Source organism: Cylas formicarius, unplaced genomic scaffold (assembly GCF_029955315.1).
Source record: "Cylas formicarius isolate icCylForm1 unplaced genomic scaffold, icCylForm1.1 PGA_scaffold_4__25_contigs__length_36172078, whole genome shotgun sequence".
In the NCBI taxonomy this organism is placed as follows: Eukaryota; Metazoa; Arthropoda; class Insecta; order Coleoptera; family Brentidae; genus Cylas; species Cylas formicarius.
The window spans coordinates 1,563,113-1,582,177 of record NW_026844334.1 but is presented as its reverse complement, the minus strand read 5'-3'; the positions used below and the strand labels follow the sequence as shown (position 1 = coordinate 1,582,177).

Here is a 19,065-nt window from a genome sequence, read left to right as displayed (position 1 = left end):
TAATGCCTTTATCGCATCTTTGTCAGCTTCGACCGGCCTTCCAGACCGTGGTGCATCTTCGACATCAAAATTGCCGGATCGAAATTTTGCAAACCAGTTCTGGCACTGGCGTACTGTTAACACGCCTTCTCCATACACATCCGTCAATTTTTTTCTCGCTTGGACAGCATTTTTACCTTTTCTGAAGTAAAAAAGTAAAATATGACGAAAATGCTGCTTATTGCTCTCCATATTTAAAATTGCACCAACCAAAAACTACTGCGTAGAATTAATAGAACTTTTTCACACACAAGCCTTGCAATATCAGCTCTCAAGACATATAATGGTTATGCGGCTTAAGTGTGAAGTTGGTTTCGAAAAAACGTAATTAAGTCCTCTGACGGGAAAAAACGAAATGACTTTCCGAACAACCTTATAGTAAATATTTTAAAGTTCCACAAAGATTTTAAACCAAAATTTGCAATAAAATATTCTTTTGAATTAATCAACAAAATTAAAGATGTTAAAATCGCTTCTAACGCAACACTATTGTGTTTTGATGTACAAAACTTATTTCCCAGTATTCCACCTATGGATGCGACAGATTTAGTAGATTTCACGCTAACTCGGAAACCGGTTAACCCACTGGTGAAACAAGATTTATTATATTGCTTAATAGTATCTTTAGACCAAAATTATTTTGAATTTAATGGAGAGATTTACATCTCTAAGGAAGGTTTGATTATCCACTTAGTCCTTTGTTAAGATAATTTCGAAAATATCATACTAGAACATCCTTTAAGCAAAAGTTTTCTATTGCGGTATAGATACGTGGATGATGTCTTTGCTTGCTTTGTTGGGACGGACAGACAATTGAATTCTTTTTTAAATTTCATTAAATCATTACATAATCGTATAAAATTCACTATCGAGATTGAACAGGATAACTCTATTAATTTTGTTAGACTTATCTATTACGAAAACGCAAAACAAATTAGATTTTGCCATTTATCCTACACCGTCATCACCCTGATACACACAAAACGGCTGCGTTTCACTCTTTTATACACAGACTTCTTAATACGCCACTCTCAACAGAAAAGTACAACAAAGAACTTAATATCATTAAACAAGTTGCGCTGAACAACGGCTACAATCCGTCCATTATAGATAAAATTATAAATAAAAAACAAATCCAGACAATAGTAAACTCTATTTAAAACAATTACATACATAGGAGAATTCAGTGAAAAACGAAATGTCCAAAATCACAAAAATCAGTTGTCTGCAGGTTGAAATGCGGATCTTGTCCTAAAATTTATATTGGACAAACAGGTAGATCCTTGAAGAAACACGTTAATGAATATGAAAAAACGTTTAAAAACAATAGTCTAGATTCCACACTTAAACACAGAAAAACGCATTTTTGACGACAATTTTGATATTTTACGTACGGCCACAAAAAGTAGAAAACTAAATTCATTGGAAGCCATGGAGATTAACAAAATGAGACATTCAAATGTATTGCTTAACAATCAATTAGATTTAAATACTTCTCTTTTATTGAACTTAAATTCTCACAACAACATTAATTAAGGTTTTATTTTCACTTTTCGGTATATATAGTAGCAGGTAGTTTGTAAATACACAATTGTCAGGTAAAAATATATAATTTCGTGAAAATCTGATGAGATAAACATAACGAATAAGAAAACAAATTGGGAATAAAGAAGACATCTTATAATTACCGCCTATCAAAGAGTTTCGCATTGATGCCAGATTTATTTCAACAGTTTTGACGCGTGACTAAAATGTCAGGAATTTTTTTAAATAATGTTTTCGAGGCCCTTTTCACTTTTGAAGTGATCTCCCCTCTTCCCCCGTCAAGCGCACAAACGTAAAATTTGAAAGTGCTATTTATCGTGGTGCTTTGTTCTCTAATTGGAAATTCGTATTTCACCGAATAAGTTTTTAAACCGCGCCTGTTCAGATAACTTCGTTCGCATTGTATCTCAGAGCCCGTTTCTAAGGAAAACAAAACGTCTCGGGGATGACGACGACATCCTCGCATTGTTCCCCTCCCTACGGTAAGTTCCCGTTTATTGATAACCGAAGGGCAACTCAACCCGAGTTCCCGGTTGGTCTATATATTGTTCGCTTGATGATAATATTAAGTGAAACTGACGAAATTGATCACGATTAAACGCGTCGCACAACGGTTTCACTTTTGGACCGACCGCTCAGGGAGCGGTGCTTCGCCTTTTATAGAAATAGAATGGACAGAATGATATCGTTAAAAAATATTTTAAAATGACAAGTGATGGCTGTCTAACAGGCTCTACGTATTGTATGTAATGTTTGTATGAATTAAGACGGTATTGCTTGTTCTTTTTTACATATAGATGTCTGACGATCCGATAACGGTAATTAATTAAGGGGCGTTAATGAAAATATATTATTATTTAAAGGAAATGGCAAACGACTTAGTCTTAGTTATTTAGACTTTAACCAGTTACAAGAAATACATAAAATATATTATAACAAAATGTAATTCCGGAGTAAAGTAAGACTTCTCTACGCCCCGAAATGCAGGCAAATATGGTTATCATTCTCTGTCAAAGATGTCTTTCAATGGCATAAATGAGGAACTTGAAGTGATTTCTAGAATCTCCAAAGCCCATGGTCAGGAATTAAATGATTCCAAGAGGCAGGTTGAGGAAATTATACAGTATACTGATCCGAAACTTTCTTTGAATGGTACTCCGCTTGAATTTGTCGGTAAGTGTAAAAACTTAAGAGTCTTGAAACTGAAAGTACTTGACATGTATGAAGACTACTTATCTACTGAGATTAGACTTAAATTGTGTGACTCTCTTATACTCTCTCTGTTGGCCGACTCTAAGACGGAAAGACCAATATAGCTTACGGCTTACGGCACAGGATTCTCAGGGATTAAATCTGTCTGAAAGGTATTTTGTGCATCTATCTATCTTTGGTGTATAAAATTGTTAGGTACGAAAAGTCCCGGTATATTTATGATAAGCTGGTTAGGGGTAGTGATATACATAACAGGGCGACTAGTTACCGTAACCTGTTCTATGTTCCCAAGCATTGTATGCTTGGGTTTCAGAGCTCTTTCACATATAACGCTATTAAGATATTACTTGTTACTTTCGAAAATCGATCGAATTTTTCGAAAGTATCTGCGCTCCTATAAAAATTTTATATCTGGGTAACGGCAAGTCCTACGGGATCGCCGTTGGTACAGAAAAGATCTCCGTCGAAAAAAAAAATTTTTTTGTCTGTTTGTCCGTTCTCCGTTCTCATCGTTTTTTCGCAATTTTCGAATGTTTTTTGGACCTTGCTATGAAACACGATAAGTGTCCGAAATTTGAAGCAATCGACTTCATATTTGGCACATATATGCAGCTTTGCCCAGTGACGGTCCCTGTTGAAAATGGGGGGGGGGGTCGGGAAGTATTTTAAAAAAATAAAAAATCTCTTAAGCCATGGTCTACATTTTTCAAAAACCGTTTACAAGAACGAAAAAATTCTTCAACCAAAGACGCAGAGGAAACGACTCCATAAACTTTTAATCTTAACAATTTTTCAAAAATATACAGGGTGCGCCGCAAATTCAAAAAAACTGAAAAATGGGTTCCCCTATTATTGAAAATTGGCAATAATTTCAAATCTGTGTTTTAGATGTCAGTTTCTTTTACATGACGATATAGCCGATATAGTATTTACGGTTTTTAAGTATTGTACAGGGTGTTCGCGATATTCCTTGCAATATTAAAAAACATAATAAGTACTCCAAATTCGCAGCTACCGACTTCAGACTTGCGACAGAAGTAGAAGTCTGGACCCGCATTTAGACTCATTTAATTTGGAGCAATAAAATAACGCGAAGTATTTTTTTTTATTTTTGAATTTCTTTTTGTGGTTATTTTTGCATCTAGAAAAACATCTTTTCCTCCGAAGCCATTCATCATGCCATTCACGAATTTTTTCGCTTATATTTCCCGAAGTGTGCCGTAACTTTGAAGATGTGAACGACACTTTATACAGGGTGTATTCACAATCAAATTACACCGACGATTTTTCGAAAGCAATCTTGTTTATCTACTTCTACATTTAAAAAGAAATTATAAGAGCTGGTGAGATTAAGGAGAGACTGAACTGTTTTTTTTTTGTATATTTGTTTTTTTTTTGCTTATTGCTTTTCTTTTAGTCGTTTTTGAATATTGATCTTGCTTTTTTCCAGTGTGTTTTTTATCCCCCTTTGATTTGTTTAAAATTGTCAAATTGCGAATCTTGGGTGGACCTAAGGGACTTAATTATATGTGTTAGTTTTTTTTTTGTTAAATTCTGAATATTTTACTACATTGTATCTGTCCCACTTCATTGTGGTATATTATTTTTGTTGTATTTTAATAAAGGCTATTTATTATTGAGTAAGATCACGTCAAGTGGACCCCCCCATTTACCACTTGATCATAAAAATTTAATCTATATATATTTTTTTATAAGTATAAGTACTTATGATAATCAACGATTTTTTAAAATTTTGATTTTAACGACATTTGTTTTCATAATGAAAATTTTAAGCGCTTTTAATTAAAAAATGGATTAAAAATCAACCGTAACAAATAAATTTATGAAATCGTGTCCGGCGCGCTGTCATAAATAAATTCATTTTGTTGAACGATTGTGCTGACTATTAGACAACCTTTACATTGCTTTACCGGAACCAACCCTGAACATTGTACGGTTGCAGTGCCGTCCCAGCCAGAATGAAATGAATAAAAGAAAAACACACACAAAAAAATAGCAAAGAGCGCCTTGTCGCGAATATTCCAGTCGCGTTCCGTTATCGCGCTCCGTTTCGTGGAACGCGGACAGGGCCGGGCCCTGCCCATCGTTGAACCGAACGGCCGCCATGTTGATGAAAGCGAACGGCTGGAAAAATAAAACCGGACCATCTCCGGGGGTACTAAAACAAATTGATAGCCCAGAGGATTTCAATAATAATTGCTTTTACTGCCGATTGGCTGATTTACAAGTATTGGCCCGCCGGTTAATAGCCTCTCCTGTTTCCCGTTCCAGGAAAATATAAGTCCCCACCCCCCCATTCGACAATGACGAGGTTTTCCAATCCCGCAAATATAGAACCAAGTTAGCTATTTTTTATTACGAAAATAACAATAATAATATTAATAATAGAATCTAAATTTGCAATATTAGATTTCGGACCACCGTTGATGTCTATAGACACAAGAGAGACAGTACGTGAAATTAAAAAGATTATTAGAATTTATTAAGACGACACTAAATATAAAATATTATTTATTTTTATACTTTACGAAGTAACTTTTTAATTTTTTTTATTTACATAATGGCTTTCTATTGGACTAACTTTTTAAAGATTGAAAAAAACTAAGTTTTTTATTTTCCAAGTAAAAAAAAAAGATTTCTATATTTTAAGTAAGATTTCGGATGTTAACACTTTATATTTGATTTTGTCAAATTAACAAATAAATAAAATAAAAAGAACACCAATTTTTTTATTCGTTTCTAAGCAAAAAAAAAAATAGATGCCTATACAATTTGCACAGGATGGGCCTTGGTTTTCATAATTTTAGTTTTTTTATAACTCTTTCTTTTAGAGGAGCGTGGAGAGCTCTTTTTTCGTTGTATAGCCTTTGTATTAGATTTTGCTAAATCCATAATATTTTTACGTTCCTAAGTAAAAAAGCACCTATTGTTTGCAAGTAAAAAAACAGGTTTCTAGAGCATTTGCACAGGATGGGGCTTGGTTTTCATATTTTTTATTTCTTTTTTTAATTTTTTAACTCTTCCTTGCAGAGGAGCGTCGACAGTCGTTTCTTCGATGTATGGCCTTTGTATTTGATTTGGCCAGATCCATAATATTTTTAAGTTCTTAAGAAAAAAAAATACATTTTTTATTCGTTTCCAAGTAAAAAACAAACAGATTTCTGTACCATTTGCACGGGATGGATATTGGTTTTCATTTTTTTGCTTTCCTTTTTCAATTTTTTTTTTTCGTTCCCAATAACAGAAAATAGACATTTTTATACCATTTGCACAGGATGGGCTTTGGGTTTCGTATTTTGCTTTTTTTAAATATTTAACTGTTTCTTGCAGAGGAGCGTGCCAGCTCCTTTTTTTGTTCTATGACCTTTGTATTTTACGTACTTATTTTTTATCCGTCTCCAAATAAAAAAAAAACAGATTTCTACACAATTTGCACAGGACGGGCCTTGGGTTTCGTATTTTTCCTTTCTCTTTTTATTTTTATCTCTTTCTTGCAAAGAAGCGTGAACAGCTCTTTTTTCGTTCTATGTCTTTTGTGTTTGATTTTTCAAATCCATAATATTTTTACGTTTTAAAGTAAAAAAAACACTTATTTTTTATACGTTTTCAAATAAAAAAAAACAGGTTTCTATACCATTTGCAAAGGATAGGTCTTGGTTTTCATATTTATCGTTTCTTTTTTATAATATTTTTAAGTTCCTAAGTAAAAAAAAACACTTATTTTTTATTCATTTCCAAGTAAAAAAAAAAAAACAGATTTCTATACCATTTGCACAGGACGCGCCTTGGCTTTCGCATTTTGCCTTTGATTTTTTTGTTTTTAACTCTTTCTTGCAGAGGAGCGTGAACAGCTCTTTTTTCGTTCTATTTCCTTTGCATTTGATTTTTCAAATTCATAATATTTTTACGTTTTGAAGGAAAATAAAAGCACTTATTTTTTATACGTCTCGAAATTAAAAAAAAAACAGATTTCTGTACCATTTGCACAAGATAGGTCTTGGTTTTCATATTTGTCGTTTATTTTTTTTTATTTTGAACTCTTTCTTTCAGAATAGCGTGGACAGTTCTTTTTTTTCGAATTTGTACTTGATTTTTCCAAATGTATAAGATTTTTAAGTTCTTAAGTAAAAAAAAAACAATTATTTGTAAAAGAAAACAGGTTTCTATACCATTTGCACAGGTCGGGCCTCGGTTTTCATATTTTTCCTTTCTTTTTTTTTTATTTTTAATTCTTTCCTGCAGAAGAGTGCGTCCAGCTGTTTTCAAGGTCTCGGTTTTCATATTTGTCGTTTCTTTTTTTATTTTTAACTCTTTCTTTCAGAGGAGCGTGGACAGCGCCATGGACCACCACGCTTCCGCGAATGTGGGCGGACGTCCGCCCCCTTCGGGCGTCATCGACAGCAAACGGTGGGTCCGTAGCGTGGACGAGCCGGCAAGGAAGAGCTCTATTATCGGGGGATCCATCCGGATAAGCCCCTCGTCTTTTGAGAGCGAAAAACCCGCCGCAAAGTGAGTAGTAATTTACTTTCCGACTTGCTATTCGTTTCGCGGCGGTTTCGGGGGGCGCCGGGTGGCGTTTTAAGCGCGTTTTCGGTATCGGAGTTCTTTATTCGTTAAGGTTACCGAATTTGTGCGCCCGTCTCTGGTGGAAAATGAAAATATCATTTCACGCATTTGGATTTTTGATAAAAAAACAACCAATTAGGAGATTGATTTTTGTTTATCCGATCGTTTTTTGGAAAATGTTATTTTTTTTATGTATGTGGTACGTTTTAAACATTAAAATTGGATAAAATTAAATATTTTTATGAAAAGGTGCACAAATATTTTTTTTTTCAAAAATGCTGCACAGTTTTTGATTTTTGAAAGAGAGCGAGATATTGAGCGTCTTGCCAGAATTTTTTTTGTAGTTCTTTCCGAAAATTAATAAATTTGTTGAAAAAAAAAAAAAGATAGATAGGGCGATTTAATATTCTCTCTTAATTAATAGTCAAACTATTATATTGTCGTTACCGTATAGTGCAGTGATCGGGAAACTACTGAAAGGTGAGAATGTTTGAACGCGACTTCCCTCGACTCCTTTTCCCTCGAAACTTCCAGACACTCTCGCATTTTCGACCCGTTGTTCTGTTTTCCCGAAAGATCCGGAAAAATCTAATTTCACAACTGACTACAAAAACTCAAAAATTTATTTTTTATTCAATTGCCTTGGATGAAAGTACAGATATCGCATCGATAAACTTCGTTTACCTATTGATAAGTTACGTAATGTAACTACATATGGTGCTCCTAATATAATTAGAATCAATGAAACATTTGTTGGGAAATTTAATTCCAAGTATTCGGAAAATGATGTTGTTTTTTTTGCATTGCTTCATACATCAGGATGCTTTCTGTAAATCGGCTTTAGATATTGACCATATACTTAATATTGTTGTAAAACTAGTAAATATTGAGTATTATTACATCGCCAGTTTCAATAGTTTTTGGAGTCCGTACATGCTGATCATTCCGGTATCCTGCAGTATTCAAAAGTTCGTTGGTTAAGTGCTGGAAGATTATTTGAAAGAATTTGGGATTTAAAAGACGATATTGTGAATGTTCTTCTTGATAAAGGCATTCGTAATCAATTTGATGTCTTAGAAAACAAAACGTGGCCTTCTGATTTCTTTTTCACAGACCTCTTCGTACACATAAATAAACTTAATGTCAAATTATTTAAGCTTGTTTGTTCTACTCAGTTAATATTGTTAAAAAAAATAAAATAATAATAAAATTTATTTTATAATAATATCTTGTATTATTATTTTAAATTATCACTGATAAAACCTAATTAAAAAAAAAGGTTTCAATAACATTTGCACAGGACGGGGATTGGTTTTCACATTTTTCGTTTCTTTTTTTAAATTTTAACTTTTTCTTGCAGAGGAGCGTGGACAGTCCTTTTTTCGTTCTATGGCCTTTGCATTTGATTTTTGCCAGGTCCATAATATTATTGAGTTCTTAAGTAAAAAAAAACACTTATTTTTTATTCGTCTCCAAATAAAAGAAAAAACAGGTCTTGGTTTTCATATTTGTCGTTTCTTTTTTTTATTTTTAACTTTTTCTTGCAGAGGAGCGTGCACAATTCTTTTTTCGTTCTATGGCCTTTGTATTTGATTTTGCCAGATCTATAATATTTTTAAGTTCCTAAGTAAAAAAAACACTTTTGCACAGGACGGGTCTCGGTAAAATAATATAAATAATAATAAAATTAATTTTATAATAATATTTTGTATTATTATTTTAAATTATCACTGTTAAAACCTTCAATGCGGTTCGAGATGCTGATTTTCATTATATAAAAAAATGTTATTAAAATCAGAAATCAAAATATATAGATTAATGGGGGTAAATGGGGGGTTCACTTGACGTGATTTTACTCAGTAGAAAAAAAAGATTTTCGACGTTTCTCCTTTAAGTTTCAAGCTCAGCCAGTCAACTGCTTAAATTACGGCGGGTGTGACTGAACGGTTTAGATATGTGCCGTTAACGGTGTGTGTCGCGCATATTTCTGTTTCTAGCTCGTTAACACGACCTTGCTACGCCCGTGTGTTCGCGAAGTCCCCTTCATTGTTTCGAATTTTCCGATTCAAATGCTACTAAATTCAAAATCTCAAGTTTATTTATAAACACACAGATCTGAAGAAAATTACTTATTTTTATTTCACTCGATGAAAACATTTCAACATGTATCTTTATGATCGTTAAGCAATACATTAAGCCTACACTAGTAAAAACTATCAGAAACAAAGCTTCCGAAAATAATATAATATTTACACGTGCAGATAAAGGGAAGATAGTCATAGCTATCGATCTCCCAGAATATATTTCAAAAACCAACAATTTTCTTAAACCAGAACTTTTCCAATGTATCAAACGCGATCCTACCGAGTTATATCAAAGACAAGTCGAGGAAGTGATTACTGACTCCACACTATTTAGTGACAAAGACAAATATCACAAATCACGCTAAGAAGCAAACAAACGGTTGATATTATCAAATCGGAAAGGCTTAAATTATTTCTTGTACGTGCAATGCTATAAGAAAATTATCTTTGAAGCATCCCTGTTCGATGTCGTTTTGATTTTTTCCTAGATTAAAGTGATGAACATCCATACGGAAAGTGGGGTAGCCAAAAGTGATTAAATTGAATTGTTCAAGTTAAAACCGTATATTCGCGAAAGCTCTATATAGATAATGGTATGAAATGATATTCAACTAAAAGACAATCGTGTGGTGGTGGGGGGTAGCACTTTTGTCTGGGTTCCGCTTTTATTTCATTCACGTGTACTCGAGCGAGATTGAATTTTACGAGTGTCACATTGCAGCGTTAAATTTTCATAATCCCGTATACTTTTCCTCGATTAGTTATTCGCGTTTCCGTTCCTCGGGATCGGTGCGTGAACGTCACGTGACACATTAAAAAAAAAAACCGTTACTGGAATTTCGCGATTGAATGTATATCTCCAAAATAAAATTGTTCCAATACCGAATTATCAACAACGAAAGTGTTCTATCGTAATAGTAATAATGGAAAATTTAATAAAAGAAAAAACTAGGTGCAAGATGGCGCACGCTTTCCTTGTCACCTAGTAATTAAGTAAGCCATGAACCTTCACAAAGCAAGCGATCTAAGTGGTCTTGTTACCATGGAAACGTCAACAAGAATTTCGTAACGTTTGCTGTCAGTGTCATTTTGAGAATGTTTTATTTATACAGCTTTCCGTGTGAAAAGTTGAGGGTTTTATTTTTAAGAAATTAGCTTTTGACAAAAATCAAAATGCAGGAAGCGAGCAAAGGTACTAAAAGGCAATCATCCTTAAACAATTCTACATTGCTTTGAGTCATATTAGAAAAATTACCCAAAAAAGTTTGTTATTTTTTAGGCAATATGTTATAATTACATTATAATCTAGGGATGCTGTTGATACTATATGTAAGACTCAATCTTACCCCCACCTGCTCCATTAAAAAAAATATTTTTTAAAAAACTTGCCAGGTGGCCAAAAAAAAAGGAGAAAAATGTTTTTAGTTATAACTTTTGACCTATTAATACATAAATTGGTTTTCCTTTTTTTTATAGTGCGATAGCGTAACTGAAGTTTGATTTCAATAGTGGGTTGTCTATTGTTTTTGTGACATTAAGACTAACTATAAATCAAAACCTTAAACGAACACGCTTATCGCAAAGCATTGGTTTAACTTTTTTAGAGCTATGAATAATGCAAAGATTTTAACAAAAACAGAGCAAAGTGCTTAACTTTTCGTTCCTTTCAATCGAATAAACTTAAATATTTTAAAAAATCCGATTACAATATTTTGTTTTAATCTATATTGAATAAATCCTTTTTTTTGTTAAATTGTTACTTTTAGGACACCCTGTATTATTATTTTTTTACTTAAACATAATTATTTCAAAATGTTTCTACATTTTGTGTAGTCTTATTAAACCGTTGATTTAATTTAATTAAAAACTCTTTGTAAATATAGTTCTTTGTGAACACCCTGTATAATAATTATATTGTATTATTAAGTAAAAATTATAAAAACGAAGCTAAACGAAAAAAAAAATGAAACTCAAAAATTTAGCTTTTATTTTTCACCGGTGAAAACAACTTCAATTTTTGCACTATCACGCATTAGCGGCACTAAGTGTTAAAAAACTATAAAATTTTGAAATTAATAATAACGCTCTCAAATGAATTGTTTGGAATAATTTGTTTTTTACGTCGTTCCATATTATAGGATCAAAAACAGTCTTTTTTTACCGTTTTTTTTTTCTGGAATTATTTTTCGTAACATTTGTGGATATTTAAAAAAATATTTATTTTTGGGACTTACTTTTTAATTTTGATTTTATGGTAGGAACGGGACGGTAATATACCTGGTGTTTTCTAATTTAATATCAATACTTGAGGAAACTATTTCTGGGTCTGTTTTTAAATGAAAACATACGTCCTAAATGTCTTAACTTAAAGAGAAAATATATTTTTTTAATATCTGCAATACCACTTTTTATATATTTTACCGAAGTACACATGTACTATGTATCTAGAGGTATTTCAGGTAGAGATTTTCACGAAATTACATATATACACATGACAAATGTTTCGACAACACCGTGTCTTTATCAAATGTAATATTTACAAACTACCTGCTACTATATATACCGAAAAATGACAATAAAACCGAATTAATGTTGTTGGGAGAATTTAAGTTTAATAATGGAGAGGTATTTAAATCTAATTGATCGTTTTTCATTTGTTCTCATTTTGTTAATCTCCATGGCATCCAATAAATTTAATTTTCTACTTTTTGTGGTTCCACGTAAAATAACAAAATTGTCGTCAAAAATTTGTTTTTCTGTGTGTAGCATAATCAGAATCTGGACTATTGTTTTTAACCGCTTTTTTATGTTCGTTAATGCGTTTTTTGAAGGATCTACCTATCCAATATAAATTTTAGGACATGATACGCATTTCACTCGTTTTATTGTTTTTTAAAAATGTTCCTATTGTGTTGTTAGTTCTGAAAGCTACTTTTAAACCACATTTTGACAAATATTTTGAAACTTTTTCACTAGCTCCTCCTATGTTTGTAAATGTTTTAAATTATTCGTGTTGTCTATTAGGTTTCGAAGAAATAGAGTTTATTGTTGTCTGGATTTGTTTTTTATTTATAATTTTACCGATGTAGTCGTTGTTCGGTGCAATTTGTTGAATGATATTAAGTTTCTTGTTGTAATTTTCTGTTGAGGGTGGCGTATTAAGAGGTCTGTGTATAAAAGAGTGAAATGCAGCCATTTTGTTTGTATAACGGTGATTATGCATGACTGTGTCCGTGTGTGAAGGTTTATGGTAAATGGAAAATTCTAATTTGTTTTGCGTTTTCGTAATAGTTAAGTCTAAAAAATTAATAGTCATCCTGTTCAATCTTGATAGTGAATTTTATACGATTATGTAATGAGTTAATGTAATTTAAAAAAGAATTCAATTGTCTGTCCTTTCTAACGAAGCAAGCAAAGACATCATCCACGTATCTATAGCACCATAGAAAACTTTTACTTACTAGTATGATATTTTCCAAATTATCCATAAAAATCTCGGCTGACAAAGGACTAAGTGGGTTTCCCACAATCAAACCTTCTTTAGAGATGTAAATCTGTCCAAAATAATTTTGGTCTAAAGATACTATTAAGCAATATAATAAATCTTGTTCCACCAATGGGTCAACCTGTTACAAACTTTATATATAATTGCCTTAATTTTTGACGGTAAATTTGACGAGATTATAAAAGTTTTTTGGAAATTTTTTTAATTTCGTTTTTAATCTTATTTTTCGCATACCCTGTATTAAAATGTATCAATATTTCTCATGAATTCCGTTAGTAGAGTCCTTTTTCTACAACAAAACTTACTGCAGTGCTTCTAAATGCTTCCCAATGAAAAAGTTGGGAGATATTTTAAGCCTTGCAAACGTCAAATGTCAGAAACTTCGGTATAGGACATTATAAACAAAATACATCTACAATTTCGTGTTGAATTCAAAAATGAAGTAACATAACTGGCGTTTCATTTAAAATAAGAAAGTTGATACTCGCCCACGAAGAATGAAACACGCTGTATACACAACATTAAATAAATTGATGGTTTGTAATGTCACAATTAACTTTTGTATTTAACTTTTGGCTTACGGCCCACCCTATACACGAAAGCTTGACTAAAACAAGTAGTCTGAAGGTAAAAAGTCATTTGAAATTGTCCCATCGGACTACAAGAACTCCGGAAATTGAAGAAGCAGTTTTAAATTCTCTTGATGAAAATCCTGAACTTAGCACTAGAAAAATTACAGGAAAATTGCAAACGATTTTCTATTGTACCCATATCATATTCAACGTTATCGATGAGTAACTATTTTTCTATCGATTAACAAATTTGTTATTAGTATTTATAAGATTTTCGAAAGCTAGAATTATCCAAAAAATAACACTTTCAACAAATTAAAAGGTCCATTTTACCCCCGGTATTACGCAAAGGGCTAAAAATGTACAAATAATCAAAATTTATAGCTACTAGAAGAGAAAACGAAAAAAAAAATTTGGATAATTTTTGAGATGGGCCTCCTGGCCCCCCTGCTTGCCCCACCCTCCAATACAGATATAAAAAAAATTACTTTTGAACACTGTACTACCCTGTATCTTAAAAGTTAAGACGTTTAGGACATATGTTTAAATGAATTTTTTTTATGACATTCAATTACAAAACACCCTGTATATTTTGGGAAAGTGAATATTATACTTAAACATTAGACAAAAGAAAAACGAGAAAATTAAGAAAAAAATTATAGCAAGATACTTGGTAGTCAAATCGACGAGACTTTGTGCTACCGGGGCGTCTCAAAAACTTCCCCGACGCGTTCGCGAAATCCGGACGTTTTCAGACGTCCGTCCTGCTACTCCGACTCCTGCCGCCGCCGCGTCGTCAAACAAAAACTCAAACACGTGATTCCGAATCACTTTCCCCTCGTGGCGTTTCTTCTTCTTCACCGGCTTCGCGTTGCCGCCATGTCTTTCCTTCTTCTCCGCTCGCCTCGCAGGAGACGGCCTTCACGTGTACGCGACCGCGGCACTTTTGCAGCAGGAGTCAGTAATACCGCGGAATTCGAAACCACCGGTGCGACAACGGTTTTCGTCGCAGATGTTCGCGTACAAACGTTTAAATGTCTTCCCGACGCATTTCGGATTAGCTTCGGGAATTTAGACGCATCGTCGTCACCGTCGCGACGCCCGAGCGTAATTTCGGACGGCGCCGGTAAGTGGAAACCTATTTTTAAACTCCATGTCGGACAGAATGGCTGGATTTTTCAATTTTTTTCATGCCACTATACTGAAAAAGGCTAATTTTGAAAATTTCTTTCTTTGAATAATGTTTGAGCATCGAACTGACCCCCAATTTTACTTCTCTCGTGTGTTGACAACAATTGTAAGAAATCACCACTTGTTGTAACAAGTTCAAATTGTGTGTAACACTTGCAACGGTCAAGGAGAGACTCAAAAGAAGTTTTAACAACATCGTACATAAAGTAAAGATTTAGTGTAGTTGTTGAGAATAATTATAAGAAATTACTATTTGTTATCACAAGTTGTTACGCACAGATGTTTCATAAGTAATCGCAACGCCTGTTCGTAACAAGTTCAAATTATCTGTTACACTTGTGACAGATAAAGAGAGACTTAAAAGAACTTGTCAATAATATCGTACATAATGTTTTCAAAACTTTGGCCTATTTCACAAAGGTACGTTGTTGAGAACAATTGTAAAAAATCACCACTTGTTATCACAAGTTCAAATTGTGTTTAACACTTGCAACGGACAAGGAGAGAGTCAAAAGAATTTTTAACAACATCGTACATAAAGTAAAGATTTGGTTTAGTTGTTGAGAATAATTATAAGAAATTACAATTTGTTATCACAAGTTGTTACGCACAGATGTTTTATAAGTAATCGTAACGCCTGTTCGTAACAAGTTCAAATTATCTGTTACACTTGTGAGAGATAAAGAGAGACTTAAAAGAACTTGTCAATAATATCGTACATAATGTTTTCAAAACTGGGGCCTATTTCACAAAGGTACATTGTTGAGAACAATTGTAAAAAATCACCACTTGTTATCACAAGTTCAAATTGTGTGTAACACTTGCAACGGACAAGGAGAGACTCAAAAGAATTTTTAACAACATCGTATATAAAGTAAAGATTTAGTTTAGTTGTTGAGAATAATTATAAGAAATTACAATTTGTTATCACAAGTTGTTACGCACAGATGTTTTATAAGTAATCGCAACGCCTGTTCGTAACAAGTTCAAATTATCTGTTACACTTGTGAGAGATAAAGAGAGACTTAAAAGAACTTGTCAATAATATCGTACATAATGTTTTCAAAACTGGGGCCTATTTCACAAAGGTACATTGTTGAGAATAATTGTAAAAAATCACCACTTGTTATCACAAGTTCAAATTGTGTGTAACACTTGCAACGGACAAGGAGAGACTCAAAAGAAAATTTTAACAACATCGTACATAAAGTAAAGATTTAGTTTAGTTGTTGAGAATAATTATAAGAAATTACAATTTGTTATCACAAGTTGTTAGGCACAGATGTTTTATAAGTAATCGCAACGCCTGTTCGTAACAAGTTCAAATTGTCTGTTACACTTGTGACAGATACAGAGAGACTTAAAAGAACTTGTCAATAATATCGTACATAATGTTTTCAAAACTGGGGCCTATTTCACAAAGGTACATTGTTGAGAACAATTGTAAAAAATCACCACTTGTTATCACAAGTTCAAATTGTGTTTAACACTTGCAACGGACAAGGAGAGAGTCAAAAGAATTTTTAACAACATCGTACATAAAGTAAAGATTTGGTTTAGTTGTTGAGAATAATTATAAGAAATTACAATTTGTTATCACAAGTTGTTACGCACAGATGTTTTATAAGTAATCGTAACGCCTGTTCGTAACAAGTTCAAATTATCTGTTACACTTGTGAGAGATAAAGAGAGACTTAAAAGAACTTGTCAATAATATCGTACATAATGTTTTCAAAACTGGGGCCTATTTCACAAAGGTACATTGTTGAGAACAATTGTAAAAAATCACCACTTGTTATCACAAGTTCAAATTGTGTGTAACACTTGCAACGGACAAGGAGAGACTCAAAAGAATTTTTAACAACATCGTATATAAAGTAAAGATTTAGTTTAGTTGTTGAGAATAATTATAAGAAATTACAATTTGTTATCACAAGTTGTTACGCACAGATGTTTTATAAGTAATCGCAACGCCTGTTCGTAACAAGTTCAAATTATCTGTTACACTTGTGAGAGATAAAGAGAGACTTAAAAGAACTTGTCAATAATATCGTACATAATGTTTTCAAAACTGGGGCCTATTTCACAAAGGTACATTGTTGAGAATAATTGTAAAAAATCACCACTTGTTATCACAAGTTCAAATTGTGTGTAACACTTGCAACGGACAAGGAGAGACTCAAAAGAAAATTTTAACAACATCGTACATAAAGTAAAGATTTAGTTTAGTTGTTGAGAATAATTATAAGAAATTACAATTTGTTATCACAAGTTGTTAGGCACAGATGTTTTATAAGTAATCGCAACGCCTGTTCGTAACAAGTTCAAATTGTCTGTTACACTTGTGACAGATACAGAGAGACTTAAAAGAACTTGTCAATAATATCGTACATAATGTTTTCAAAACTGGGGCCTATTTCACAAAGGTACATTGTTGAGAACAATTGTAAAAAATCACCACTTGTTATCACAAGTTCAAATTGTGTGTAACACTTGCAACGGAAAAGGAGAGACTCAAAAGAATTTTTAACAACATCGTATATAAAGTAAAGATTTAGTTTAGTTGTTGAGAATAATTATAAGAAATTACAATTTGTTATCACAAGTTGTTACGCACAGATGTTTTATAAGTAATCGTAACGCCTGTTCGTAACAAGTTCAAATTATCTGTTACACTTGTGAGAGATAAAGAGAGACTTAAAAGAACTTGTCAATAATATCGTACATAATGTTTTCAAAACTGGGGCCTATTTCACAAAGGTACATTGTTGAGAACAATTGTAAAAAATCACCACTTGTTATCACAAGTTCAAATTGTGTGTAACACTTGCAACGGACAAGGAGAGACTCAAAAGAATTTTTAACAACATCGTATATAAAGTAAAGATTTAGTTTAGTTGTTGAGAATAATTATAAGAAATTACAATTTGTTATCACAAGTTGTTACGCACAGATGTTTTATAAGTAATCGCAACGCCTGTTCGTAACAAGTTCAAATTATCTGTTACACTTGTGAGAGATAAAGAGAGACTTAAAAGAACTTGTCAATAATATCGTACATAATGTTTTCAAAACTGGGGCCTATTTCACAAAGGTACATTGTTGAGAATAATTGTAAAAAATCACCACTTGTTATCACAAGTTCAAATTGTGTGTAACACTTGCAACGGACAAGGAGAGACTCAAAAGAATTTTTAACAACATCGTACATAAAGTAAAGATTTAGTTTAGTTGTTGAGAATAATTATAAGAAATTACAATTTGTTATCACAAGTTGTTAGGCACAGATGTTTTATAAGTAATCGCAACGCCTGTTCGTAACAAGTTCAAATTGTCTGTTACACTTGTGACAGATACAGAGAGACTTAAAAGAACTTGTCAATAATATCGTACATAATGTTTTCAAAACTGGGGCCTATTTCACAAAGGTACATTGTTGAGAACAATTGTAAAAAATCACCACTTGTTATCACAAGTTCAAATTGTGTGTAACACTTGCAACGGAAAAGGAGAGACTCAAAAGAATTTTTAACAACATCGTATATAAAGTAAAGATTTAGTTTAGTTGTTGAGAATAATTATAAGAAATTACAGTTTGTTATCACAAGTTGTTACGCACAGATGTTTTATAAGTAATCGCAATGCCTGTTCGTAACAAGTTCAAATTGTCTGTTACACTTGTGATAGATAAGGAGAGACTTAAGAGAACAAGTATTGTGGACAACAATTGTAAGAAATAGCCACGTCATAAGTTGCTAGTTATCACGCATGTTAGCAACAAGTTGAAATAGTCTGCAGCACCTGTAATGGACAAGATAAATAACAACTAGATCACACTTTGTTATATATAATATAATATATAATTACTTTGCTAGGAAAGTTGTAAGAAATCACATTTCGGTATAAGAATACTTTTGTTGTTTTATGAAGTACAAATAATTAGGATTGAGTTGAGACAAGCTTCACAGAATGAAGAAGCTAAACAACATTACTGACAACTTAACAGTACCAACACAAAACTTAAACGTCAAATATATCAATCAATTGTTACCTTTTTTTTTTCTAAATTTAGTTTAAGTTACGTCGCACTATTTGTAAATTTTAAAATTTGGTTGTGTATTTAGTATATGGTTTTAGTAGGGCATATTTTAGAAAAAGTTGCAGAATATAAAAATCTAAATTCTGTTGTATATAAAAGCCACTTGTGGTGGATGACCATCTTTTACTATTGCCGCTAAAGGGATACCTATTTTTTTTATATTGATTTTGTTCTAAATAGTACTGGCATTGCCAATACAAGCATTCTTATTTTCATTTCTCGTGACGTGCC

General features: G+C 32.5%; 1 protein-coding gene across 1 annotated transcript in view; it reads left to right on the top strand.

Annotated features, from left to right (window-relative positions):
- The window catches only part of LOC132701359 (uncharacterized), a 165,480-nt gene that overhangs the window by 26,044 nt on the left and 120,371 nt on the right, over window positions 1-19,065 (top strand). The window contains exon 4 of the mRNA XM_060669196.1: window positions 7,139-7,326. Coding sequence (XP_060525179.1) covers window positions 7,139-7,326 — 188 coding nt within the window. The remainder of the gene's footprint in view (window positions 1-7,138; window positions 7,327-19,065) is intronic.